Source organism: Terrapene carolina, unplaced genomic scaffold (assembly GCF_002925995.2).
Source record: "Terrapene carolina triunguis isolate 2854851 unplaced genomic scaffold, T_m_triunguis-2.0 Scaffold97, whole genome shotgun sequence".
Classification (NCBI taxonomy): Eukaryota; Metazoa; Chordata; order Testudines; family Emydidae; genus Terrapene; species Terrapene triunguis.
The window spans coordinates 930,691-954,827 of NW_020664448.1; the positions used below are offsets into that span (position 1 = coordinate 930,691).

General features: G+C 50.3%; 1 protein-coding gene across 4 annotated transcripts in view; it reads right to left on the reverse strand.

Annotated features, from left to right (window-relative positions):
- RELT (RELT TNF receptor) overlaps positions 1–24,137 on the reverse strand; it is a 78,417-nt gene that overhangs the window by 36,169 nt on the left and 18,111 nt on the right. For 2 of the 4 annotated variants that reach the window (XM_026651695.2, XM_026651692.2), the window contains exon 2: positions 3,122–3,207. In XM_026651695.2, coding sequence (XP_026507480.1) covers positions 3,122–3,166 — 45 coding nt within the window. In that variant the 5' untranslated portion in view covers positions 3,167–3,207. Of the gene's footprint in view, positions 1–3,121; positions 3,208–18,842; positions 18,915–24,137 lie in introns of those variants that run through there. The other 2 variants (XM_026651694.2, XM_026651693.2) reach the window with 2 other exon arrangements.

The following is a 24,137-nucleotide window of genomic DNA, read 5'->3' on the forward strand; positions in this document are numbered from 1 at the left end:
GGGGGGGGGGGGGGAGAAGGGGGTCCCTACCCCAGAGCTCGCTGCTGCCGGCAGGGAGAGGGCTAGGGGGAGTCCTCTTCTCCAGCTCCAGTACCAGGGCAGCCTGCTAGCACCCCAAACTCATCCCCAGCCCTGCCCCACCCTAGAGTCCACACCCCCAGCCAGAGCCCTCATCCCTCTGTCCTAGCCCTGAGCCTCTCCAACACCCCAAACCCCTCATCTCCAGCCCCAGACAGAGCCCTCATCCCCATGCACCCTAACCCTTTGCCTCAGCCCTGAGTCCCCTCCCACACACCAATCCCCTCATCCCCAGCCACACCCCAAATCCACCCCCAGCCTCACCCCACAGCCCTCACCCCTGCACCCCCTCCCGCCGCACCCCCCTCTTATCCCCATACTCCCTCCCAGAACCTGCACCCCCTCCCATCCCCAAACTCCCTCCCAGAGCCTGCACCCCTGTCCTCTGCCCCAGCCCAGGGCCTGCATCCCAGACCTCCTCCCCACAGCCTTGGGCAGGTGGGGGGGATGGAGTTGGGGGGGGCAGAGTTTGGGTAGGGGCAGGTTCTGGGCACCACCAAAATTTCTACAAACCTGCCACCCCTGCCGGCAAGAGCTGGTGCGCCATACCGGGGTGGACCGGCTTCCTGAGGCAGCAATTTAAAGGGCTGGAACCCAGGGCCCTTTAAATAGCCCCCAGAGCCTGCCGGAGCCCTGGGGTAGCGGCAGCAGGGCTCTGGTGGCTATTGAAAGGGTTCGGGGCTCCCGCTGCCTCTAGCACCCCGGGCCCTTTAAACAGCTACTGGAGACCTGCCGCCGCTACCCCAGGGCTCCAGCAGCAGGGCTCCAGAGACGATTTAAAGGGCCCTGCAGGGTAGCAGCAGCCGGAGCCCCGGGCCCTTTAAATCGCCCCCTTTCAATCACCCCTGAACCCCAGGGCTCCCAGACACCTCTGTAGCTGGTAGCTCCGGGGGTGATTTAAAGGGCTTGGAGCTCCCAGCGGCTGCTACCACAGCCCTAGCCCCAGGCCCTTTAAATCCTGATTTAAAGGGCCTTGGGATTTTAAAGGCCACGCCCCTCCCAGTGGAGGCCACGCCCCTCCCAGTGGAGGCCACGCCCCTCCTCAGGACTCCGGAGTACCGGCAAGTCCTTTAAGTTACTTTCACCCCTGGCTCTCGGGCCAGGACAGACCTGGGCCCACAGCCTTCCGGTGCCCAGCATGGCAGCTCCCTGCTTTTCCAGGCCTCCCCTGCTGTGTATTTCAAGCAGCAAGGCAGGGGGGGAGAGTGGGGGATTAACCCTTTGACTTCGGAAGTAAAATGCCTGTTATTCCCCTCTCAACCAAACACCCCCTTTCCCCACATCACAGCCCCCCTCCTTCCGGCCCGTCAGCCTGGGCACAGCACCCTCCCACAGCACGGCTCCCGCAGCACCCAGACGGGCTGCGACAGCCAGACAAGGAGGGGCCCGCTTGCACCAGCAGCTACCGCACGCACGCTCCTCGGCATGGCCTCCTCTCCCGCCCTTGCACCAGCAGCCGCCGCACGCACGCTCCTCAGCATGGCCTCCTCTCCCGCCCTCGCACCAGCAGCTGCCTCACACACACTCCTTGGCATGGCCTCCTCCCTAGGGGCATCCAGCTCCAGCCCCCCTAAGTCCAGACCGAACCCCGCCAGCTCCTGCGCCCAGGCAGCACGTTGGGCACGGGGGGGGGTCGAGGAGGGGGTTACAATGGACTCCACAGACACTTCCCTAACCACGCTGCAGGGGGCTGCTGCTCTCCTCTCTAGGCCTTCCTGTCCTGCAGCATGCCTTAAAAAAAAAACACACAACACCACACCACAGCCATTCAGACCACACTGCCAGGGGATCTGTGTGATTCTCCCTCAGCACCACTGGCCCCGCACAAGCCTCCTTCCCAGCCAATTTCCCAGCCCTGCCAGGCTTCACCCTAAGGAAGCAAGGGGCAGAGTCTTATTTTGGGTGGTCTCCAGGGGCAGCCAAAGCAGATTTTAGCCTCGTTTCTCCTGCATTCCCCCCCCCACACACACACACACCTGCTGCTTTCCTGCAGCCAGAGCCAGAGATAAAAGTCTCAGTCTTAAGATGCTCCAGTGTGACCTTTTCTAGCAGTGTCCAGTATTTAGTAAGAGGAGGCTGGGGAGAGCATGAGGGAGGCTGAAGGCTATTACAGAAGCACAGCCTGCTAGATCCCTACCATTATCTCTTAGCAGAGGGTCTCTGAAGTAGCTTCACAGCCAGGGCAGGGAGGAATCGCTCCTGAACCAGCCGTGTCAGAGCAGTCACGTGATAAGCATCAACGCTCATTTATAATCCCGCTACCACTGGAGTATTGATAACGGAACCAGGGCGTTGCGTGCCTCCAAGAGAGGCAACGGGCAGCGAGTGGGCATGACCACAACCCCTTCGGCTCTGGGGCAGGAGCTGCGGGTCTGGGGGGCTTGGTATGATGCAGGCGGAGTTAGGACACTGCTGAAAAAGACCATGTGGCTAGGCTGCCTAGAGGGAGCCCAGAGGCTGGAAGGCGGCGAAGAGGAGAACTCTGGGTAGGATCAGACTAGTAAGGAGAAGAGCTCCCTGCCCAGAGACTGTACAGTTAGAAGCCCAGAGGCTGCTGTCAGATCGGTGTGGGTGGCCCTGGGTGCCTGTGTACAGCCCAGCTGACTTCAGCAGGGCTCTGTGTGGTGGCACGGGCCCGTCCGTGTGGCTTCAGGCTGGGAAAGCGGACGGCAGAGCATGTGGCGCCGAGATACACTGCAGCTTGGTTTTACGGTCACTCTTGCTCGGTTGCCTGGGTTTAGTCCCCTCCATCGGCTTACCCCAGCCTCTCTCCTGGCCTTCCTCCCTCCCATCCTCTAATACCAGCTTCCTCTCTGCCTCTTCACCCAGCCTCACCCTGCTCAACACAAGAGCTTTCTCCCCTGCAGCCTGCCTGACTCTCCGCTACAGACGACTCCCCCCCAACCCCGCCCTCCACGGCCTGGGGGATACGTGAGCATTCACAGCCACCGCTTTACACCACTGCCCCATGCTTGTGTGCGATGGGGTGCAGCCGGCCTGGGCCGGGCTGACCAGAACGCGCGCAGGAGGATATTGTACTCACTGCGAGGAAGACAACGAGCGACCAGCAGACCAGGTTCCTCTTCATCCTGAGGGCCGACGACGGCAGCAAGCCACGGAACGAACCTGCTGGGACAAGGAACAGGAGGGTCACGGTGAGTCAGCCTTACTCCGTGGCTAGTTCAGTGTCCAGCAGGATGGATGCACCTTGGCACCCTCATTACAAACCCGGATTTACCTCCAGCCCACACACAGCCCCCATTCTTATCATGCCTTGTAGAACAGAAAACCTCCCCCATCAAAATGGGCAGGGAAGAAGAGAGACAAGGGGGAAAGCGGTTCCACTGGACAGTCATATGCCTGGTTTGCCTTGCCAGTCCAGAAATTTCTCCTACAAAGTCTCCAGCCTTTCCCTGCAGGGCTGCAGCTTTGTAAAGCTGTGTACTAAGCCTCACGTCTAGTTTCCAAAGCCACCAGCAAGGACTTCCATGCTGACTGACACGTAAGGAGCTTGATGCAGTTAAAGCGAGCCTGGCCTTAGAACGATTTTAAAGAATGATGCATTAGACATTAATTGTCTCTACAGAGCCCGCAATTAAATGCCCAGAGACCTGCACTCATTTAATAGGATTGATTTGGTGAATCCATCTGTCAAACATTACATTACAAGGCATTGTTTCATTGCTAGCAGTGCATTGTGGGACTGCGTGTTGCTTTAGAGAGTTCTCTGGAGCGCCACGGGGATTTTAAGATTGGAGCCAGGGGCAAAGTAGGCACAAGCAGGGGACAGAAGCCAGCTGGCTTCAAAGTCAAACGGGAGTTTTGCCATTGACTTCAACAGGGCCAAGATTTCACTGCATCTTGAGGAGGTTTGCTTCAGAACGCTGAGCGCAGCTGAAGCTTTGTGATTGGCCACTAGTGAGGTCACACACTTCCAGTACCTTGTAAAGATGCCTAAGTTGAGCCATTTCCCTTATTTCACCTCTAAATTTCACCCCAGGAAAGTGACTGTGCTGCCTCTCAGTCCCATCTCAGAGCTAGAACTGCACTTTCCTGGATGGTTAGAGTCACATGGCTTCCGACCTCTTGCTTTAGAGCATTAGCTACTGGCCCCAGAAATTCTGCTCATCAGGTGTTCCCTCCTCAATCTTTCTGAATTTGCAGGCAGGCTTGGCAGAGGCTAGAGACTCAGACAAGAGGGGACTGGTGGCACAAGCTAATGCAAGGAGACCCTCCAGCTCTTAGACGCAGGGTGTCCAGTTTGGCTTAGGCTGCATGTGACCTATTCTGATGGTCTCTCGTAAGCCCACCTCACAGAAGGCTGGTCTGACTGGCATTTAGCTGCTCCAGGAGTCTGGAGCTCAGTTGTTAGCTCTGGCAAAACTAAGCAAGGGAAACGGAGGTCAGATTGGTAGGCAAGAAGCACAGATGGGGAGGTCGATGTGTGTCATTTATAGAAACCCAGGAGTCAGGCAGCACTATTGATAGGGATCACCTACCCTGAGCAAATAGTCTGCCCTCAGATTTGCACTTTATATTAGTGTCACGGCAGTGCCTATAGCAATCATGGCCCCATTGTGCTGTACAGACAATTCATAATCGGAACTGGTGAGAGTTGCCTGTACTTATCTAGTGGAAGAATTTGGCTCCTGGGCTTGTTTCTAGTCCCCCACCCCCAAGACAGGTATTTTCAGCCTCAGCAATTGATTTTAGATTAGAGGAAAGGCAGGAGTACTAGGACGTCCTTGTGGAAGAGACTCGTTCACAGGAAGCGCCTGCTAGACAGGTACAGTGGTCTGAACTACCTTAGATGCAGCATACAGAAGGCAGGCTCAGATGCACTGCTGTATATGCCACAGCTAGGCACAATCAGGGGGAACTACAAATACTGGTCAAATCCATCCCTGGTGTAACACTGGCTCCAATGACATTACACCCCCAGGGAGGGATTTTATCTAGTCCGTCATAGAATCATAGGACTGGAAGGGACCTCTAGAGGTCATCTAGTCCAGTCCCATGGCAGGATTAAGTATTATCTAGACCATCCCTGACGGGTTTGTCTAACCTGCTCTTAAAAATCTGCAATGACAGATTCTACAACCTCCCTAGGCAATTTATTCCAGCGTTTAACCACCCTGACAGTTAGGAAGTTTTTCCCAATGTCCAACCTAAACTGCCCTTGCTGCAATTTAAACCCATTGTTTTTTGTCCTATGCTCAGAGGTTAAGGAGAACAATTTCTCCTTCCTCCTTGTAACAACCTTTTATGTACTTGAACACTTATGTCCCTCCTCAGTCTTCTCTTCTCCAGACTAAATCGACCCATTTTTTTCAATCTTCCCTCATAAGTCATGTTTTCTAGACCCCTAATCACTTTTGCTGCTCTTCTCTGGACTTTCTCAAATTTATCCACATCTTTCCTGAAATGTGGCGCCCAGAACTGGACACAATACTCCAGCTGAGGCCTAATCAGCACAGAGTAGAGCAGAAGAATTTCTTCTTGTGTCATGCTTACAACACTCCTGCTAATACAGCCTAGAATGATGTTTGCTTTTTTTTGGACTTATTTAGCTTGTGATCCACTACGACCCCCAGATCCCTTTCTGCAGTACTCCTTCCTAGGCAGTCATTTCCCATTCTGTATATGTGCAATAGATTACTCCACTTAGGAAGGAACACTCTGCATTTGTCCTTATTGAACTTTATCGGATTTACTTCAGACCATTTCTCCAGTTTGTCCAGATCATTTTGATTTATAATCCTACCCTCCATAGCCCTTGCAACCCCTCCCAGCTTGGTATCGTCCGCAAACTTTATACGTGTATTCTGTATGCCATTATCTAAATCATTGGTGAAGATATTTAACAGAACCAGACCCAGAACTGATCCCTGTGGGTCCCCACTCAATATGCGCTTCTAGCATGACTGAAGCGCTGATAACTACTCTCTGGGAACAAAAAGAGCAGGAGTACTTGTGGCACCTTAGAGACTAACAAGTTTATTTGAGCATAAGCTTTCGTGAGCTACAGTCCAAACAGTTTTCCAACCAGTTATGCACCCCCCTATAGTAGCTCCATCTAGGTTGCATTTCCCTAGCTTGTTTACAGGACGGTCATGGGAGACAGTATCAAAAGCTCTGCTAAAGGCAAGATATACCACATCTACTTCTTCCCCCCCCCCCCCATCCACAAGGCTTGTTACCCTGTCAAAGAAAGCGATCAGGTTGATTTGACAGGATTTGTTCTTGACAAATCCATGCTGACTGCTACTTATCACCTTGTTATCGATAGGTGTTTGCAAATGGATTGCTTAACTATCTTTCTGCATACTGAAGTGAAGCTGACTTGTCTAATAACCCGGGTAGCCCTTATTTCCCTTTCAATAGATGAACACTATCCTTCCCCTTTTCTAGTCCACTGGTATCTCTCCCGTCTTCCATGACTTTTCAAAGATAATCACTAATGGCTCATATCTCCTCAGCCAGCTCCTTGAGTATTCTAGGATGTATTTTGTCAGGCCCTGGTCACTTGAAGACATCTAAACTTGTCCAAGTAATTTTTAACTTGCTCTTGCCCTATTTTAGCCTCTGATCCTACCTTGTTTTCACTGGCATTCACTGTTAGACCTCCAAGCGCTAACAAAAAAAGTCATTTAACATTTCTGCCACTTCCAATATTTTCTGTTATTGTTTCCCCCCCTCCCCCGAGGAATGGGCCCACCCTGTCCTTGGTCTTCCTTTCTAACGTATTTATAGAATGCTGTCTTGTTACCCTTTACGTCTCTAGCTAGTTTAATCCCGTTTGTGCCTTGGCCTTTCTAATTTTGTCCCTACATACTCGTGTTTGTTTATATTCATCCTTGGAAACTAGGTCAAATTACAACTTTTTGTAGGACTCTTGAGTTTCAGATCATTGAAAAAAAATCTCCTGGTTAAACCAGGGTGGTCTCTTGCCATACTGCTTATCTTTTGTATGCAGTGGGATAGTTTGCTCTTGTGCCCTTAATAAGGTCTCTGAAAAACTGCCAACTGTCTTCAATTGTTTTTCCTTTTAGACTTGATTCCCACCGGATCTTTCCTACCAACTCCCTGAGTTTGCTAAAGTTTGCATTCTTGAAATCCATTGTCTTTATGTGCCGTTTTCCCTCCTACCATTCATTAGAATCATAAATGCTACCTAGGTGTCAGCCTAGATTTAAAGTCTCCTGCTTGTGTGACTTTAAATGAAGCCCGGAGCGTTTCTTGAAGCCCTGCTTCCTGAGATTGAACAGCATGAGGTTATGGTAAATCTAGCTAAATAGAAAGCGGACTTTATCTGCCACCTAAGCAGCAGTATAGTCGAAGGTAAACAGAGTTTACCCGCTTCTATTTGGGGAATACAGAGTTCAGCCTAGGTTCGTTTACCCACTTTTTTTTTTAAAAAAAAACACCACTACACAGCACGACTCAGGGATTGGCGCTCGAAGCAGAATGAAAGCACTTTACTGCATAGGACGCATCACATCAATATTGCAATAGATTTCTTTGATTTTCCTCATCAGTCCTTTTGGGAAGGGGAAAGGGAGCGAAGGCAGGAGAGTGAGAACCGCACAATACAAGTTGACCTCAATGGACAGAAGCCCCGAGCTCCCCCACCCAGTCTCGTAGGTAGAGGGGTGCGTGGGGGGCACCAGGAGCCGCACTTAATTGTAAAAGAGCCACATGTGGCTCACAAGCCACAGTTCGGCCATGGCTGCATTATAGGTTGTTCTCAAGTCTCTCAATTACTTGTCACCCTATTTGCGCTTTCCTTTAAAGGCAGTATAATCCCAGAGAACTGTGCTGACCCACTGTGACAAAGTGGGAATGTTCTTAACGTTTTCTCTGAATACTGTGTGTGCGCCTCAGTTTCCCTTATGTATTACTCAAGCATCTAGGTGGTGGGATAAGGCTGTGTGATTGTTGCAGGGACCCCTAGAGGACAGGTGTGACTGGCCTCAGGCAGCCAGTTGGCAGAGAATGGCAGACACTCTGTAACCTGGCGACTGATGGCCGGGCCCCCTCCTCTGCAAGAAGCAGCCAGAAGTGTTGGAGAACAAAGTGAAAGATGCAGACCAGGTGACCTGTTTGCCTGGGAAAGAGACAAAGGATGGAGGAGAGGCACAACGGGGGCATGACTGAGGCCAGGCAATTGGAAGTGAGTCAGTCTGCTGGTTTGGGACTTGGGGCTGGGCCCTCCCCACCAAGGGCCCTGAGTTCTGGATTCCCCCTCCTTGAAGATGGGCTTTGCTAAAAGTTCCTGATTTCTGCACTAACAAGATCTGTTCTACGCTGGGTTCCTGTCGACTAATAAACCTTCTGTTTTACAAAGCTGGCTGAGAGTCACTGCTGACTGCGACCTTGGGGTGCATGGCTCTTTGGCTTCCCCAGGTGTCCCATCCAGATGGACTCACTGTGGGGTGCCCATGGTGTGAACAGAGGTGCTGCATGCTCTGGAGGTCGGACCCAGGAAGCGCCAAAGCTAAGCAGGCTTCTCGTTCTAGTGCACGTGTGCCTGGGGGGGCGGGGGGGGGAGGGGGAAACCACTGCACCAGAGTCCTGGCAGAGCAATTCCAGAGCACCACACTGACACACCTCATGTCTAAAGCAGACTTGTGACGGGATTGAACAGGAAGAGATTAGGGTTTTTGACTGTGAAAGAAAACCCACAAACAAGTTTCATCTCAATCTAGCGATGAGTAAGTTTAGCGAGAGAGCGCTTATGAATGGATACCTGAAAATGCTCTAGGCATCCGAACTTCACCAGCACAGTTAAGCACAAAAGGCTTGTTTTATTTATGGAAGTTTATCTAGCAGGCAGAGCAAGGACCTGTGAGTAGAAATGCTGGTTCTATTCCCAGAACTGCTACCGTCTCACAGATTAGCTGGTTGGAAAAAAAAAAAGCCAATTTTTCCCACAGGAAAATTTTAATATTTTTCAGAACTGCTCACAAAATGTTTATTCAACTAAAACCAAAGCCAGATGCTGAAAAATTCAGTTTTCAAGAACTGTTTATGAAAAAGATTTGGTGTTCAAACACACACCAACCTTTTAAAACTGAAAAGGAGATTCAACACGAAACATTTCCCCCCCACTGATAATGGGGGGGGAGGGAGAGAGAGTTTTTTCCTCCCAATAAATATTTTTTTAAAAAATCCTAAAATGAAAAATGTACTAAACAAATTTTCAGTAAGTCTGTAAAGCTATTTTTCTATCTACAAAAAGCGGTTTTGATCAAGAAATTTCAACCTCTTGAAATCCTACCTCCATATTGCCACAGTGTCATTCCCCACAAAGTCTGTAAGACGAGGACACCCCACTGGGATTGCAGAATTAGGCCTTTGAATAACTTTGTTACGCTCCGATGAGAGACGCGGAATGTAAGAGCCAAAGAGTAATGAAGAGATACGCAACCAATGATCACTTTCACAGAAACAGGCTCTCAGTTACACCCATGCAACAACCGCTGAAGTGCAGGCATTTGGCTGAAGGCAGAATTTAACTAAGTGTGTCATCAGGCTTCGTGCTTCACTAGGAGTTGCTCATGTGTGTAGGGGAAGCAGGTGGGGAGAAAAGGTAGAGGAATGAGTCCATTCCTGCAAAGAGCTATGCATCAGCCACAGCCAGCAGCAAGATACTCAACCCAGCTGTCCCATTCAGATTCCCCCCCCCCCCCAAAAAAAAAGTTTAAAGCAGTTTTACTCATAGGGAAGAGACTAAAGCTCACATATCTTTAGATTCCAGCTACTCCAGTTCAAATATGCCCAGTTTGCAAGTAGATTCATCGACTCCCCAGCCCAAAAGGGCCATTGTGATCTAGTCCGACCTCCTCTGTCACAGGCCACAGAACTCACCTCCCCCCCACCCTCCAAATAATATATTTTTTCCTCTTTCTGATAGCGCCACAAACTCAACCTGGGACTTAAGAGCCAGGTTCTGCCCTTTTTCTGCATCAGCATCTGTAACAGAGGCTGAAGGCCTTCTTCAGAAACAGCTGGGCAGCCAGGATTTCATCCAGAGATTGTGCTGCATCTTTATGAGATTGCTTCAAAACTGAGCGCAGCTGAAGCTTTGAGTGGCTGCGGGTGAGATATCACACACACACACCCCTTCCAGAGTCTTGTAAAAAGGACCACGTCTAGCTGTTTCCCAGATTTCTTCTATAAATTCCATGCCAGGGGACCCTGCTGCCTCTGGGCAATAATTGCCCTTTGACTTCTTGCTGTAAAGCTCAGCATCTGCTACTAGCCCCAGAAACTCTGCCCGCCAGATCTGGGGCTCAGTCACTTCCTCAATCGGCATACAAGCTTGCTCAGGCTCTAGCTCCACCAGCACAACACAGGAGACCTTACAGCGGCACCACTGTAAGGTCTGTAGTGTAACCATAGCCTTAGAGGCAGGAGATTGCCTCTCTAGAAACAGTGGGGCAGCCCTGTCGCCTTCAGATTATTCCCAGTGTGTCCCCGCAGTGTTGCCAACTCTTGTGATTTTATGGCGAGTCTCACAATCCAGTATTTGGGGCTTTCCTTCAAGCCCCAGCTTCTGGAGTTGGAGGTTTAAATTTCAGCTTTCCTTTAAAAAAAAATAAATAAAAGCAACAAACCCCACACACAGCCGGGAGGCAAAGGAAAAACCCAGAGTTTTGGTTTGTTTTTTTTTTTAAATATGATTTTTTTTTTTTTTTTTTTAAACCTGACTGGTGATTTTTGAATGGCAATACCACCTACGGAAGCCCTGCTTGGAACCTCACAGCACTGCTGGGGATGTACAGGTGGGAACAGCCTCCAGCTGGCTCGGCAGGATTAACAAATATTTTTATCCTTGAGCTCAGCAAATCTGGCTCTGAAGCAGGAAGCAGATCTGCTGAGTAAATAGGTGCCACTGTTCCATAGCCTCTTATCAGAGCATCCAAGCTCCCCAGATTCTCATTCTGTGCTACCTGGCAGCCACAATGGGTTGGGGTTTTTTTTGGGGGGGGTGTATGTGTGCGAGGGGCTTAAGGAGCATGGCGCTGCATCAGTCATTTCCCCCTGGGGCTGCAGAGTTTCATGGATAGCACTAAGGGGAATGCAATCCCAGGCACAGCACTTTTTCCAGTTTATTTCCCCTGGGAAAGTGTATGGCCAATTCACATTCTGTGGCACAGCAGTGGCCACACTGGGAATAAGGTGGTCTGGGCTTGTTAGAAGAGAGCTGGATGTACGAATGCTATTTTTAAATGCAGCATTAATACCCTTCCCGCCTGCAGCTCCTTTCCCCCCCAGAGAACCAAAGCCCTTGGATCATTAAACTTCACAAACTCTACTGCAAGTAATGCATCATCCCACGGAGAAACCGAGGCACACCCACGTTAACTATACCGCCCCAAAGGGCAGAGAGTAGAGCTAGTGGCCTTGTGTAAACACAAATGGCTACATCGATCACTGCCCCAAAAGGTGTCTGGGTAACTAGCTAGAACAGGGTAGTTTTCTGTAAGTCTTACTCCTGGTCTACACTTCAAAGCTAGCTACAGCGCTAGGCCAACCTCACCCCCAGTGTAGACACGGTTATGTCAACAAAAGAACCCTTCCGTTGGCGTAGCTACAGTCAGTCAGGGGTGATGTTGCTACAGCGACTGAAAACCCCCTTCCGTTGCTGCGTCTACACCAGGGGCTATGCTGGTATAGCCACAGCCACCTAGCTAGGCCAGGATACTCTCTGTCCTGTAGACATAACCCTAGTGGTAACAAGTACATTAGTTTTTAACTAACAACAGAGGGTCCTGTGGCACCTTTAAGACTAACAGAAGTATTGGGAGCATAAGCTTTCGTGGGTAAGAACCTCACTTCTTCAGATGCAAGTAAGGAAATCTCCAGAGGCAGGTATAAATCAGTATGGAGATAACGAGGTTAGTTCAATCAGGGAGGGTGAGGTGCTCTGCTGTGATGCAGCCAGGTGACTCAACCACAGGTGCAGGGGATAGCATTGACCTCACCTGGCTACATCGTGGTAAAAATTCCTGCGTCTTGTCCCCCCGTAGGATTTTACAGCAAGCTAATTAGCCCATGTGTTTTTATAGTGAGAGCACCAACATCTCCTGGCAGTGAAGGCAGAGCCTAAGGAAAGGTGGTTTTCCTTTTAACAAGCATTAGCAAATAGGACTTAAACACTGCTTAGTGCCCGTCGTAGATAAGGTTTAGCATCTTGGCTCGACCACAACCAGTTACCCGTCTTTGAAAGCGTTAAGTCCTGGGTGCGAAGGACTCATTCGCTAACTTCAGCAAAAAGCCAGCACTTTTTCCTAGTCTAGGCAAGGGCAAAGCAAGGGACGAGAGCCAGGACTCCTGGGTTCTATTCCTGGCTGTAATGCCCACAGAATGCTGCCTCCAGGGTTACGCGCTGCTTGTGTGGGGGGGTGGTGATGTTCTCCCCTTTTATGGGAACAGCAGTAGTTTTCCACTCTGCCTATCCTGTCCTAGTGAACGCTGCCCTTTTGAGAGATGCGTGCCAGTAGGAGCAACCCCCCGCACCCCCAAGCCAGCCCTGTCATAGCCACTGTATAGAGCCCTCTATGCTGTCCTACCACCAGACACTTCCCGGGGGGGTGCATGCAAATCACCAGGCTCCCTTGCCCCCACCTACTGGAGAATAAGAGCCAGTTCCAGGGTTTTACAAGAGGATGGCAGTAAAGACAGTATACAGTCGCCTCCACTCTCGCCCTAGAAGCCAAGCAAGCCACAAGCGATCAAAGGCACAGCGCTGCTGGTTCAGCGCTTGTCTTGTCCCCGCTGGGGTTAAGCACCAGACAGCCTGGCCTCACTGCAGGATGAAAGCTCCGAACCCCCCCCGCCCAAATCTATTTTTGGCGCTGCAGCTCTCAGGAAAGGCTGCCTCAGGGAAGCCTCTGCCAAAGTTAGACACTGTAGCAGCTATAATTAGGCACCATTCAGCAACCTTTCCACTGATGTCTCCTCAGGAAAATGGCCAGCATGGGCAGCCCCAGTTTAAGGGGAGAGATTTAGCTTTGCTGAGGCGGCAGCTTCTTCTGCAGAAGGGCAGGAGGGAGGAAATACACAGGGCTTTTGGAGAGGATTTAAGGAAGACCGGGCAATTCCCAGACAGAGTCAGGACTCCTGGGTTCTACCACCAGCATGAGGTGCAATCTTGGACAAGTCAGCTCACTGTCTCGTGCCTCAGTTTCCCCACCTGTAAAATGGAGATAGTGATACTTCCCTGCCTCATAGGGGTGTTGGGAGGACCAAGGTTTGCGGAGTGCTAGGCGATGCTCTGATGGAAGGTGCTGTGCACCAGTAGCCAATGAGGTTTTGTCCCTCTTCAAACTTGCACCAATTTAAATTCCAGCAGTGCAAATTCTGGTGAGGACATGGACAGCCCAAGGCTGTTTCTAACACAAGGAAGCCCGATTTAAACCAAAAATAAAACCATGCACACAGTCTTCTGCGCCAGTTCACTCCTGCAGTAAAGCCTGTGCAAGTGTCTTGCGTAGGAAAGCCCTGAAGTGGGCAGCAATTGACATGAAGATTTCCATGAAAAGGTTCATCAGACTCCGTTTCCAGATCTACAGCAGGGTTTTCCAACCTTTTTTTATTTGCGGACCCCTAAAAGATTTCAGATGGAGGTGCGGATCCCTTTGGAAATCTTAGACAGTCTGCAGACCTCTGGGGTCTGAGGACCACAGACTGAAAACATGGATCTGCAGAAACCACTTCCCTTTAATGATAAATCTGCCCATAGTTTTAAATTAATCCAGCACTTGTTCGAAAGCTTCATCCACTCTCCCACCTTCTCTGGAGCAATCACACATTTCATTTGCGATGCAGTCACGTGTCATACTCATCCCATTCCCACTGCTCTCATTAAATGTAATTAACTACACACTATTAAAGCCTGACTGAAACAGGAACTTTCCCAATAGCAGGGCTGTAAAAACGTTATGTAATAATAGTGCGACTTTAAATTCATACAGCACTTTCCATCCAAGGGTATCTCAAGGCACTTTACATATTGGGAGACCAAATTCACCACTAGAGTGAGCACAACTCCACTGACTTCAATGGTGTCATGCTTCTTTATGCTAGTTGCAAAATTAAGCTCCACAGCTCATAGGGAAATTAATCCACTGCTGAAATGCAGCCACCTCTGGAGTGAGGTGTGGCAGTCATGATGCACAACATTCCACAGTGCTTTATGTCAGACTTCCAAATTTAAAATCAGTGAAACAAGATTGGAGAGAAACGGGTCGGTACATTCTTACAACGCAGCAGAACACAACAGTCCTGCTAAGGGAATAGAAACGTCTGAGTGAAATCTTTATCTCCAACATTTGAAGCCTTGCTAGCATAGTTTAAAGTGAAATGGGGCAAGATGTCCCCATTTGTGTTTTTCATAGTGGCAGAAGAAATCCCCCATTGCCAGGCTACTATTGTAATCAAGATAGTCACTTACACCTTGTGGGGGGTGGGGGTGGGGTGTCAGGACTCCTGGGTTCTTACTCTAGTCAGTCAAGGTCATGCAGTGAGCTGATGGCAGTCTGGGTGTCAGGAGGCTTAGTTAGCACTTTTAAGCATTAAAAAAAGTATTAATGGTGACAGCAGTTCTCTTCTGTAGGGGATTTCACACTACATTCCCATAGCCCCTAAAGAGAGCCTCCCACGGAGGCTGAAAACCCAGTAGGAGATAATCTCTGCTCCAAAGAATCAGCATTCTAAAAATGGACAAGACAAACAGCGACAGGAAAGGCAGAGGCACAGAGGTGCCCAAGGTCACCCAGCGGATCAGTAGCACAGCTGGGAATAGAATCCAGGTCTCCCGGTCACATCAGGAAGAAGGAAATAGGCCAAGATGTTTTACCCCTTGGCTAATCTAAATAGAAATCACACACACACACACACACACACCCCCTCATTACTTCAGGAGAGGGAAGGGAGGGGGGCGAAGGAAATGCCCACTAATTTACAGAGTTAATACATCCTCCCATGTGGTTTGACTTGCTGTACTACAAATTGTACATGACTCCAGGTTCCAGAGAACAGTGACGTCTTGAAGTTCCGATTTGTGAAAGGGAGTTTGAAGTTTTCCCCATTTTGATTACTCAGAAACTTCTTCCTTGTAGTTGATAGTGAATCAGGTGTCCTCCTTCCTGCTAAAGTGACTGGATTCATTCTTTAGAGGAAGTTCTCATGCCTTAATGATCTAATACAAGGCATTATGCAAGGCGCTGGTGAGACCTCATCTGGAATGCTGTGTGCAATTCTAGTCTCCCAGGTATAAGAAAGACGAATCCAAACTGAACAGGGAACCTATCTTATGAGAGGAGACTTAAGGAGCTTGGCTGGTTTAGCCTAACCAAACGAAGGAGGGAAGATACGATCGCTCTCTACAAACATATGGGGGGGGGGGGGAAGAGATAAACACCAGGGAGGGAGAAAAGTTAAAGTTAAGTGCCAATGTGGACACAAGAACAAACGGATACAAACTGGCCATCCATAAGTGTAGGCTTGTAATTAGATGGTGTCTAATCAAAGAAGTGAAGTTCTGGAACAGCCTTCCACAGAATAGTAGGGGCAAAGACCCTCACTTGTTTAAGATGGAGCTTGTAAGTTTATGGAGAAGATGGTACAATGAGATGGGCCACAATGGCATGTGGCCCCTCTGTGACTGCTATTAGCAAATCTCCAACGGCCAGAGATGGGACCCTAGCTGGGGAGGGCTCAGAGTTACTACAGAGAATTCTTTCCCATGTGTCTCTTGCGCACATGCTCTGGATCTAACGGACTGCAGTATTTGCAAAGGAATTTTGCCCCAAGTCAGATTGGCAAAGACCCTGGGGAATGGGATGGAGAGGGGGCGCCTTACTCTGCAGCATGGGGTCACTTGCTGGTTTGAACTAGAGTAAATGGTGGATTCTCTGTAACTTGAAGTCTTTAAACCATGATCTGAGAACTTCAATAACTCAGCCAGAGGTTATGGGCCTATTACAGGAGTGGGTGGGTGAGGTTCTGTAGCCTGTGATGTGCAAGAGGTCAGACTAGAGGATCATGATGGTCCCTTCCGGGGCTAGAGTCTATAATAAAATATGGATTCTCCAAGTTGTATGCTTACCTAATACATGCAGCCTTGCATTCTGGTTATTGTCACCCATATCTCCCCCACCACACAATACCCACCTGTAATAAGTCCCTCTTTGAGGCAGGGGCAGTCTTAGCTTATATTTGCACAGCACCCAGTACACGGGGCCGCGATCTGGACTGCGGCCTCTGATGGAGTTTAGGCTGCAGTCTGAAGTTCTCAAGTGTGGGTGTCTAGAGTCAGACAACTAAAGGTAGATTTAAGGATCCAAATTAAAAATGGCTGTTTCCCAATGTGCTGAGAACCTCAGGGGAGAGGCCATAAAACCCACCAGTTTTGGTTTAGGTGCCTAATTCCCCCCCCCTACATTTGAGAAGTTCAGTCTGTCTCCAGCCTAGCCTAAAAGGCATGGAATCGGTGCTGCGTGATGTGCTCTGGTGTGTAGCCCGTGGTCCTGTGAGCTCCTACTTCCCAAACACAGCTTTACTGAGAAACCCTCCAGTGCTTCCCCCAAAAACGGCACCTACGGAGGCAGCGGAAGACAACCTAGTATGACCACAGGCTTGGGAAGGCAGAGATCTCTTGTGCTGTACAACTGTGTCTGCACATAGGGATCATGTTCTAGTAAAAGGCCGCTTTGCCTTCAGAGACAGCAAAGGGCAAGAAGTGAGACTCCAAACCTCAGTTTCGCTAGTTTGGGGACATAAAAGGAATTGACTGAAGCGCAGCACAAGTTAGAGCAGTGAGATCTCCAGGGATAAAAGCCAAAGGATGAGAAAGTTTGCTTCCTGGGGGAAGATTAGGATCTCTCCAGGAATACAAAACTCAACACATGCAAAACCTCACATGCAAATAAGTCAGCAGCAGCATCAGATGCAACCCCAGGGCATGTGCCAGCAGGTTGCTTCTGTCAGGAGCTATTCTGGATGGACTCCTGGCCCTGTTGAAGTCACTGGGAGTTTTGCCATTGACTGCAATGGGACTAGGAATTCACCCTGGGTGTGTGACCCGTATTTACATACAGTGCAGGACGGCAGAGGGCTCTGGGTCCGGCCTTCCTGCTGCCTCCAGAGCAGAGGCACAAGTGGTCTCTGTTGCTGGAGAAGGCGATTTGTGAGAGAGACTGGGAGGATTCCCGCCCCCAGCAGCCCATCATTGCTCCCAGCAGCCCTACAAGTGGCTCCTTTGTTGTGCGGGCCTGGCGGTGGGCCCTGAATGGCCATTGAAAGCCCTTTTGTTGGCCAGCTGGCGCCAAGCCAGCATGTTACGCTGGAGCTGTGGCCTCTTTCTGCGTGGCCGGTGGTGCTACATGAGTGGCAAACAGCCCAGAGAAAACAGCAGCTGGCCAAGATTTTAAATAGTGGGTTTGACCCCCCCAAAAAACCCCTTATGGAAAACCCTAGAGAATTTAACAGGGGCGGATAAACCTTCCTGTAGGTTTGGTTTTGCATCATCCTATACAATTTAATTGAGAATTGTATCCCTGCTCTGGGATGGTTCAGAAAAGCCACAGAAAGGAGAATGGGGTATTCAATTCTATCAGGTGTTAGGAATAATTGCTAGAGTCATCTACTGGCTTCCTGCCTCTTACCAGTCCATAGGACCTTTCATAGAGGACAGTCCCTTCTAGCATCAAGGACTTCCAAGACTTTCTGGCCTGTGCAGGGAACTGGCCTGACACCACTCAGAAGGGTGCAGTGTTCGAGCTAGCGCCGGTACGAGTCAGGTGGAACGGGCGTGCGTACTGGGTTGAAAAAATGGACACACGCCTCTCCTCGTGTGCGGGGGACAGCAGCATCGGTGCTGCAAGTCAGCACCGGCTGCCCAGGGTCCCACCGTGCAGCTGGAAGAAGGTTTGAGACCAAGCTCCCCAGTGGGGGCTTCTTGGAGCGCTAGTTTGGTGCATTGTGTGGCAAAGAACAGCGGCCCCAGACAGCACGCTGTCCTCTCCGAACGCAAGCGAGAGGCAAACAATCCCCAGGGTGCTGGTTAAAATGTTGCCGTGCCCTTTACTGGGGGAATTAATTGCATTTCATGGCTTTGTGTAGAGTGTCACAGGGCTTCAGCTGTCAGACAAAGAAGGAAACCGTTTCCCAGGATGCATCAGGGGAATACCTGCCAGGCATCCGCTGTGCCTTTTGCAGCAGAGGACAATTGCCATGGAGAGAAACAATGTCTGAAATTCAGCAGAACAGAGACAGACCGACTGTGCCATGCATTCAGCCCCTGCCACAGGGCCCACCTTGTGTGGGTGTCAGGTGATCGGCATAAGCGGGAGCAATGTACAGATTTGCTATGAAGAAAAAAATATCTGCGTGGGTCTCACAAGAGAGGGGCCTCAGAGACATGCTGGACTACGAGATGCTGCAAAGCACTAAATCAATGAGACCCCAGGCCCGCCTCAGAGAAACCAGGGCAGTTCCTGCTTATTGTGCAGGGACTGCTCCCCCAGGCTAAATAAAAATCTCTTGCTGGTTCACAAGCCATCGCCTGCTACTGCTCACTGCAGCGTCTGTCTGATTTAAACAACCAACATGGATTTCAGCAGGTAACCTAGATTCAGTTGGAGCAGAAGTCTGGCCCATTTCTTTTGTCATTTTCATGTCCTGTATTAGCAACAAACAGCACAGAGAACATAACATAATGGAACACTCAGTAAGAAACATTCTGCTAAAAATACCTTGCAATTGCAGATGGTTGCTAGTAGAAAAATCAGTGTCTCAACCTGGAAAGATTTGAAATTTGCTGAAGATCTTGTACATTAAACCACTGTTGAACACACTGCCAGAGATGGATAGCGATGGGGCACCAATTCTGGAGAAGCTGCAGGGATGCATGGGATTATGAATCAATAGCAATCATTAAATTGTTTATTGAGGGGGGAGGGAGGAGTGGAAGCTACAGAAAGGGACAGGTTAGGTATTGAGAAGTAGATTTATCAGTTGATTGGACAGTCCTACTGGCACAGGTTTAGCAAAAACCAAACAAGTGATGAATGTTCTATTCCCTTGCCACACCTGAAGGAGTGCTTTATTAATAGGGCTGGTAAAAGCATCTCACTGCCAGAGGGCAAGGGGCTCACTGATATCAGGCCAGGTGAAGCTTGCTACCTGACCAGTTCAGGGTACACCAATTGATGTGTGTCAATCTATCACAGGAAAAACCAACCCTACACTGATCATTAATATTCCTGTGTGATGTGTGAATGGTAAATGCCCCAAAGACTGTACAAATATGAAGGAAATATGGGACTAAAGTGTTTGAACCAGATAAGCCTGGGGAGTGGGTAAACAGGTTCCCTCCCTGCCCCCAACAAAGGAGACCAGCACCCCCTTCCAGGTGCAATCACAGACAATTGGCAATCACAGTCAAGCGGCCATTCACTGGCATTTCTGAGGCTGCAGGGACAGATCAATGTGCAGTGCAGAAAGCACCAGCAGGAAAAAAAAACCAGCATGGAACCTTCTCCAGACTCCCTGGCCCCTTTGCTTTAAATGTGCTGTGCGGAGACTAGACTATAAAAGAGAGGGGCAGCGAACCCCAGGGATCTTTCACTGAAGACGACAAAGGAACCAAGCCCCTTTGGACTTGGTGGGAGATCCTAACCACAGGGGTGGCCGATCCTGACCACAGGGGTGGCCAGCCATCCTGCTGGCAGGTCGACTGGTAAGGAAGCTACCTTGAACAAAGCCTGTCGGGTTAAGTGTTAGTCAGTAGAAAGCATTCTGCTGTTTTGGACTTTATCCCTTCCAAGTTCCACATGGACTCCCTGAAAGCCTCTTATTTAATCAAAGTGTTTTACTTTGACTCTAAGTCAGCCCAGTGCGGGGTTTCACCTGAAGGGGTTGGTAACTCCAGCTGAAGCAACCAGGTGCTGTGCTTCTCTTGAAAGGAGCGACCGACCTTAGTACTCCTCTGAACGTTCCAGGGGCAGGCGGCCATTGCAGGGCACAGTAGGGGGAAATCTGGAACCGTTGGTGCATTGGGGTCACTTGGCTAGTAGTAACCAAGGCTGGTGGAGACCAGAGCGTGGCTGTGGTGTAACACGCAGGGGGCTGGAGTCAGAGCTGCTAAACCAGGACAGCTCAACACACAGACACTCAGTGCAATGCTTGTATCCTGGCTAGGAGCATCCAGACATCAGAGCGTTTTAAGGCACTCAGGGTTACAGGAGAAATGGTGACAAGCTCTCACTGGTCTGGGTCCATTGGCCCTTATCTTTGAAAATTTGTGGCGATCAGGGGAGGTCCCGGACTATTGGAAAAAGGCAAATATAGTGCCCATATTTAAAAAAGGGAAGAAAGAACCCAGGGAACTACAGACCAGTCAGCCTCACTTCAGTCCCTGGCAAAATCATGGAGCTGGACCTCAAGGAATCCATTTTGAAGCAGGTGGAGGAGAGGAAGGTGATCAGGAACAGTCATCATGGTTTCCCCAAGGGCAAGTCATGCCTGACCAACCCGATTGCCTTCTATGATGAGATAACTGGCTCTGTGAATATGGGGAAAGCCGTGGATGTGATATATCTTGACTTTAGCAACGCTTTTGATACAGTGTCCCACAGTATTCTTGCCAGCAAGTTAAAAAAGTATGGACTGATGAATGGACTATAAAGGTGGATAGAAAGCTGGCTAGATTGTCAGGCTCAACAGCTCGATGTCTAGTTGGCAGCTGGTATCAAGTGGAGTGTCCCAGGGGTCGGTTTTGTTCAACATCTTTATCAATGATGGGATTAATTGCACCCTCAGCAAGTTCGCAGAGGACACTAAGATGGGGGAGAGGTAGAGATGCTGGAGGGTAGGGATAGGGTCCAGAGTGACCTAGACAAATTGGAGGATTGGGCCAAAAGAAATCTGATTAGGTTCAACAAGGACAAGTGCAGAGTCCTGCACTTAGGATGGAAGAATCCCATGCACTGCTACAGGCTGGGGACTGAGTGACTAAGCAGTCGTTCTGCAGAAAAGGACCTGGGGATTACAGTGGACGAGAAGCTGGATAGGAGTCAACAGTGTGCCCTTGTTGCCAAGAAGGCCAACGGCATATTGGTCTGTATAAGTAGGAGCATTGCCAGCAGATCGAGGGAAGTGATTATTCCCCTCTATTTGGCACTGGTGAGGCCACACCTGGAGTACTGCATCCAGTTTTGGTCCCCCCACTACAGAAGGGATGTGGACAAATTGGATAGAGTCCATCAGAGGGCAATGAAAATTATTAGGGGGCTGGGGCACATGACTTATGAGGAGAGGCTGAGGGAACTGGGATTGTTTAGTCTGCAGAAGAGAAGAATGAGGGGGGGTTTGATAGCTGCTTTCAACTACCTGAAGGGGGGTTCCAAAGAGGATGGAGCTCGGCTGTTCTCAGAGGTGGCAGATGACAGAACAAGGAGCAATGGTCTCAAGTTGCAGTGGGGGAGGTCTAGATTGGATATTAGGAAACACTATTTCACTAGGAGGGTGGTGAAGCACTGGAATGGGTTACCTAGGGAGGTGGTGGAATCTCCTTCCTTAGAAGTTTTTAAGGCCCGGCTTGACAAAACCCTGGCTGGGATGATTTGGTTGGGGATTTGTCCTGCTTTGAGCAGGGGGTTGGACTAGATGACCTCCTGAGGTCCCTTCCAACCCTGATATTCTATGATTCTAGGTTGAACCCCACACCATGACAGCCGTGTCCCCCATGCTCTCGCTAGTCAGCTATCATTGGTCAAATCATGCCTCCCCATCCCCAGCAGGGGTCTGGGCAGTGGGTGGATTCACTGATCTAGATCCCCATGATCCCCGAGGGCTGCCCCAAACCATAATAGTGGCACACGCTGGATACACAAGGTGTCAGCTGTGGCCCCATACAACACTACAGGCTTCCATGTGCTAGCACCAACCTCTCCCCTTCTCTCTTGCCAACAGCTGGCAGCCCTGCATATCCCAGAACATTTGCCTTTCCCACAGCCTGCTGGGGCTTGGACAGAGGGGGGGGGTGTAGCACAGGCTGGAAGATCACAGCAGAGCTGGCTCTACCCAGGGGTCTCCGTCTGCCCCAGCTTCCAGTGCCCAGAAACCCTTCCCATCAGCACAGGCAGCACTCCCCACAGCATGGCTGACACCCTCACTCAAACCCTGGGAGGTTAGCCAGAGTCCCAAGTGTTAATCTACCCCCGAAAACAGCTTCTCCAGCCAGCTTCCCCCGACAACGTCCATCCACTGCCCCCCATCAGCACACACACAATTAGAGTAATCCCTCCCCACCCACTGCAGACAGCCACTTCCCTGCACCCCCACCCAGGTACAGTTCCCCGGTGGGGTGATTTACAGATGCTTCCTGGTAACGATTACTATGGCTACACTCAGCTTCCGACAGCAAGGTACTGATTGTAACGAAATCAGAGCAGCCGAGAGGACATGGGCAAACTTCATGGTTCAAACTGGTTTTCTAGCTGCCTGGGAATGGATAGACACTTCAATCTTCCGAACACCCCTGGGAGGTCAGTATTACATGCAGTCCCCACTGGGGAAACTGAGGCAGAGAGGTTAAGCAATTTGCTCAAGGTCATGGGGGGGGGGCAGAGCTTGGATTAGACCTTGGGAATTCCTGGCTCCCAGCTGTGTGTTTCATCCCCACAAAGAGGCACTGGTTATTTAAATGCTCCTCTCCCACCGAGTGCTAGTGGCAGTAAATCATCCCAGATTAATTGCGCTAAACAGGTTCATGTGCAGACACGCACAGAGAATTGGGGGTGGGGGGCAGGAAGGGGTGTGGTTGCAGAGCTGCCACCAGCCAACGCAAACGCCCATCCTGGCTGGTGGGTGAGAGGAAGTTCAGATACCAAGCTGCCCTGCTGGAACGCCGCTGGGGCAGGAAAGGCACAAGCGAAATCTGGGCTCAGCTGCCAGCATCTGTATCATCAGACATGCATCAGCATCAACTAATTCCTAGCAGGCACTAGCAGCTTCCTAAGCTGTCGGTCACGTGTATTAATGCCTGGCAGCTTAGTACCCCTGGCCCTGCCCCTGCCCCACCCTTCCCCAAATACACGCCACTCAAACCAAGCTACCAACAAGCATCCTCTTGCTGCTGGACCAGCGCAACCTGGGGAAACTGATCCACGGCTACGAGCGGTGTCATCCAGCCAGGCTCCAGCTCTGCATGCTGTCAGGGCGAGTGGCTGCATTCCAGAAAAATCTTTTCCAATGCAGCACACCCTCCTCCACCTCAATACCGCACCAAGCCTCAGTAGCCAGGCGAGCGCAAGCAGGGAAGCGGTAATCAGGGGTTGGTCTGAGGGGTTAGATCAAAAACAGGGGAGTGTTTAGACTCAGAGGGCACCTGGCAGCCCAGCAACTCTGCTCCGGCTCCTGCCTGCCACACGACCAGCTTCAATCTAGGATTAAACCCTCCAGCTGCAGAGCGCCAGGTATAGCCATCCATCACCGAAACACTGTTCCCAAGGCTCCTGCTGGGTCAGGCACTGCTGTCACTTACACCAGGGACATACCAGTGCAGGACCAGTGAGAGATCAGAATCAGCCCCAAGGGCCCCAGCTCCCTCCCTCTCCCCCACGTGCTGGTATTGATTAACCCTTTAACTCACACTTCTTTCTATTGGAGTAGAACCTAGAGTCCACAACAGAGATCAGAGCCCCTTTGTGCTAGGATATGCATCTGAAGAAGTGGACTGTAGCCCACGAAAGCTTATGCTCTAATAAATTTGTTAGTCTCTAAGGTGCCACAAGTACTCCTGTTCTCTTTGTGCTAGGCAGTCCTAGAGAGCTGGCAGTCTGAACAGGCAAGACAAAGGGTAGGAGGAAAAGGACTAAGAGGCACAGATAGGAAGGGATTTGCCCAAAGGCAATAGCAGAGCTGGGTACCGAAGGCAGGTCTCCTGACTCCCAGCCCGCTGACTAGATGCTGCTGCCTCCTTTATAGGTCTCCTCCCACAGAGTCTCAGCCCTCGCTGGGTTGTGTGGAATAGACTACGCTGCCTG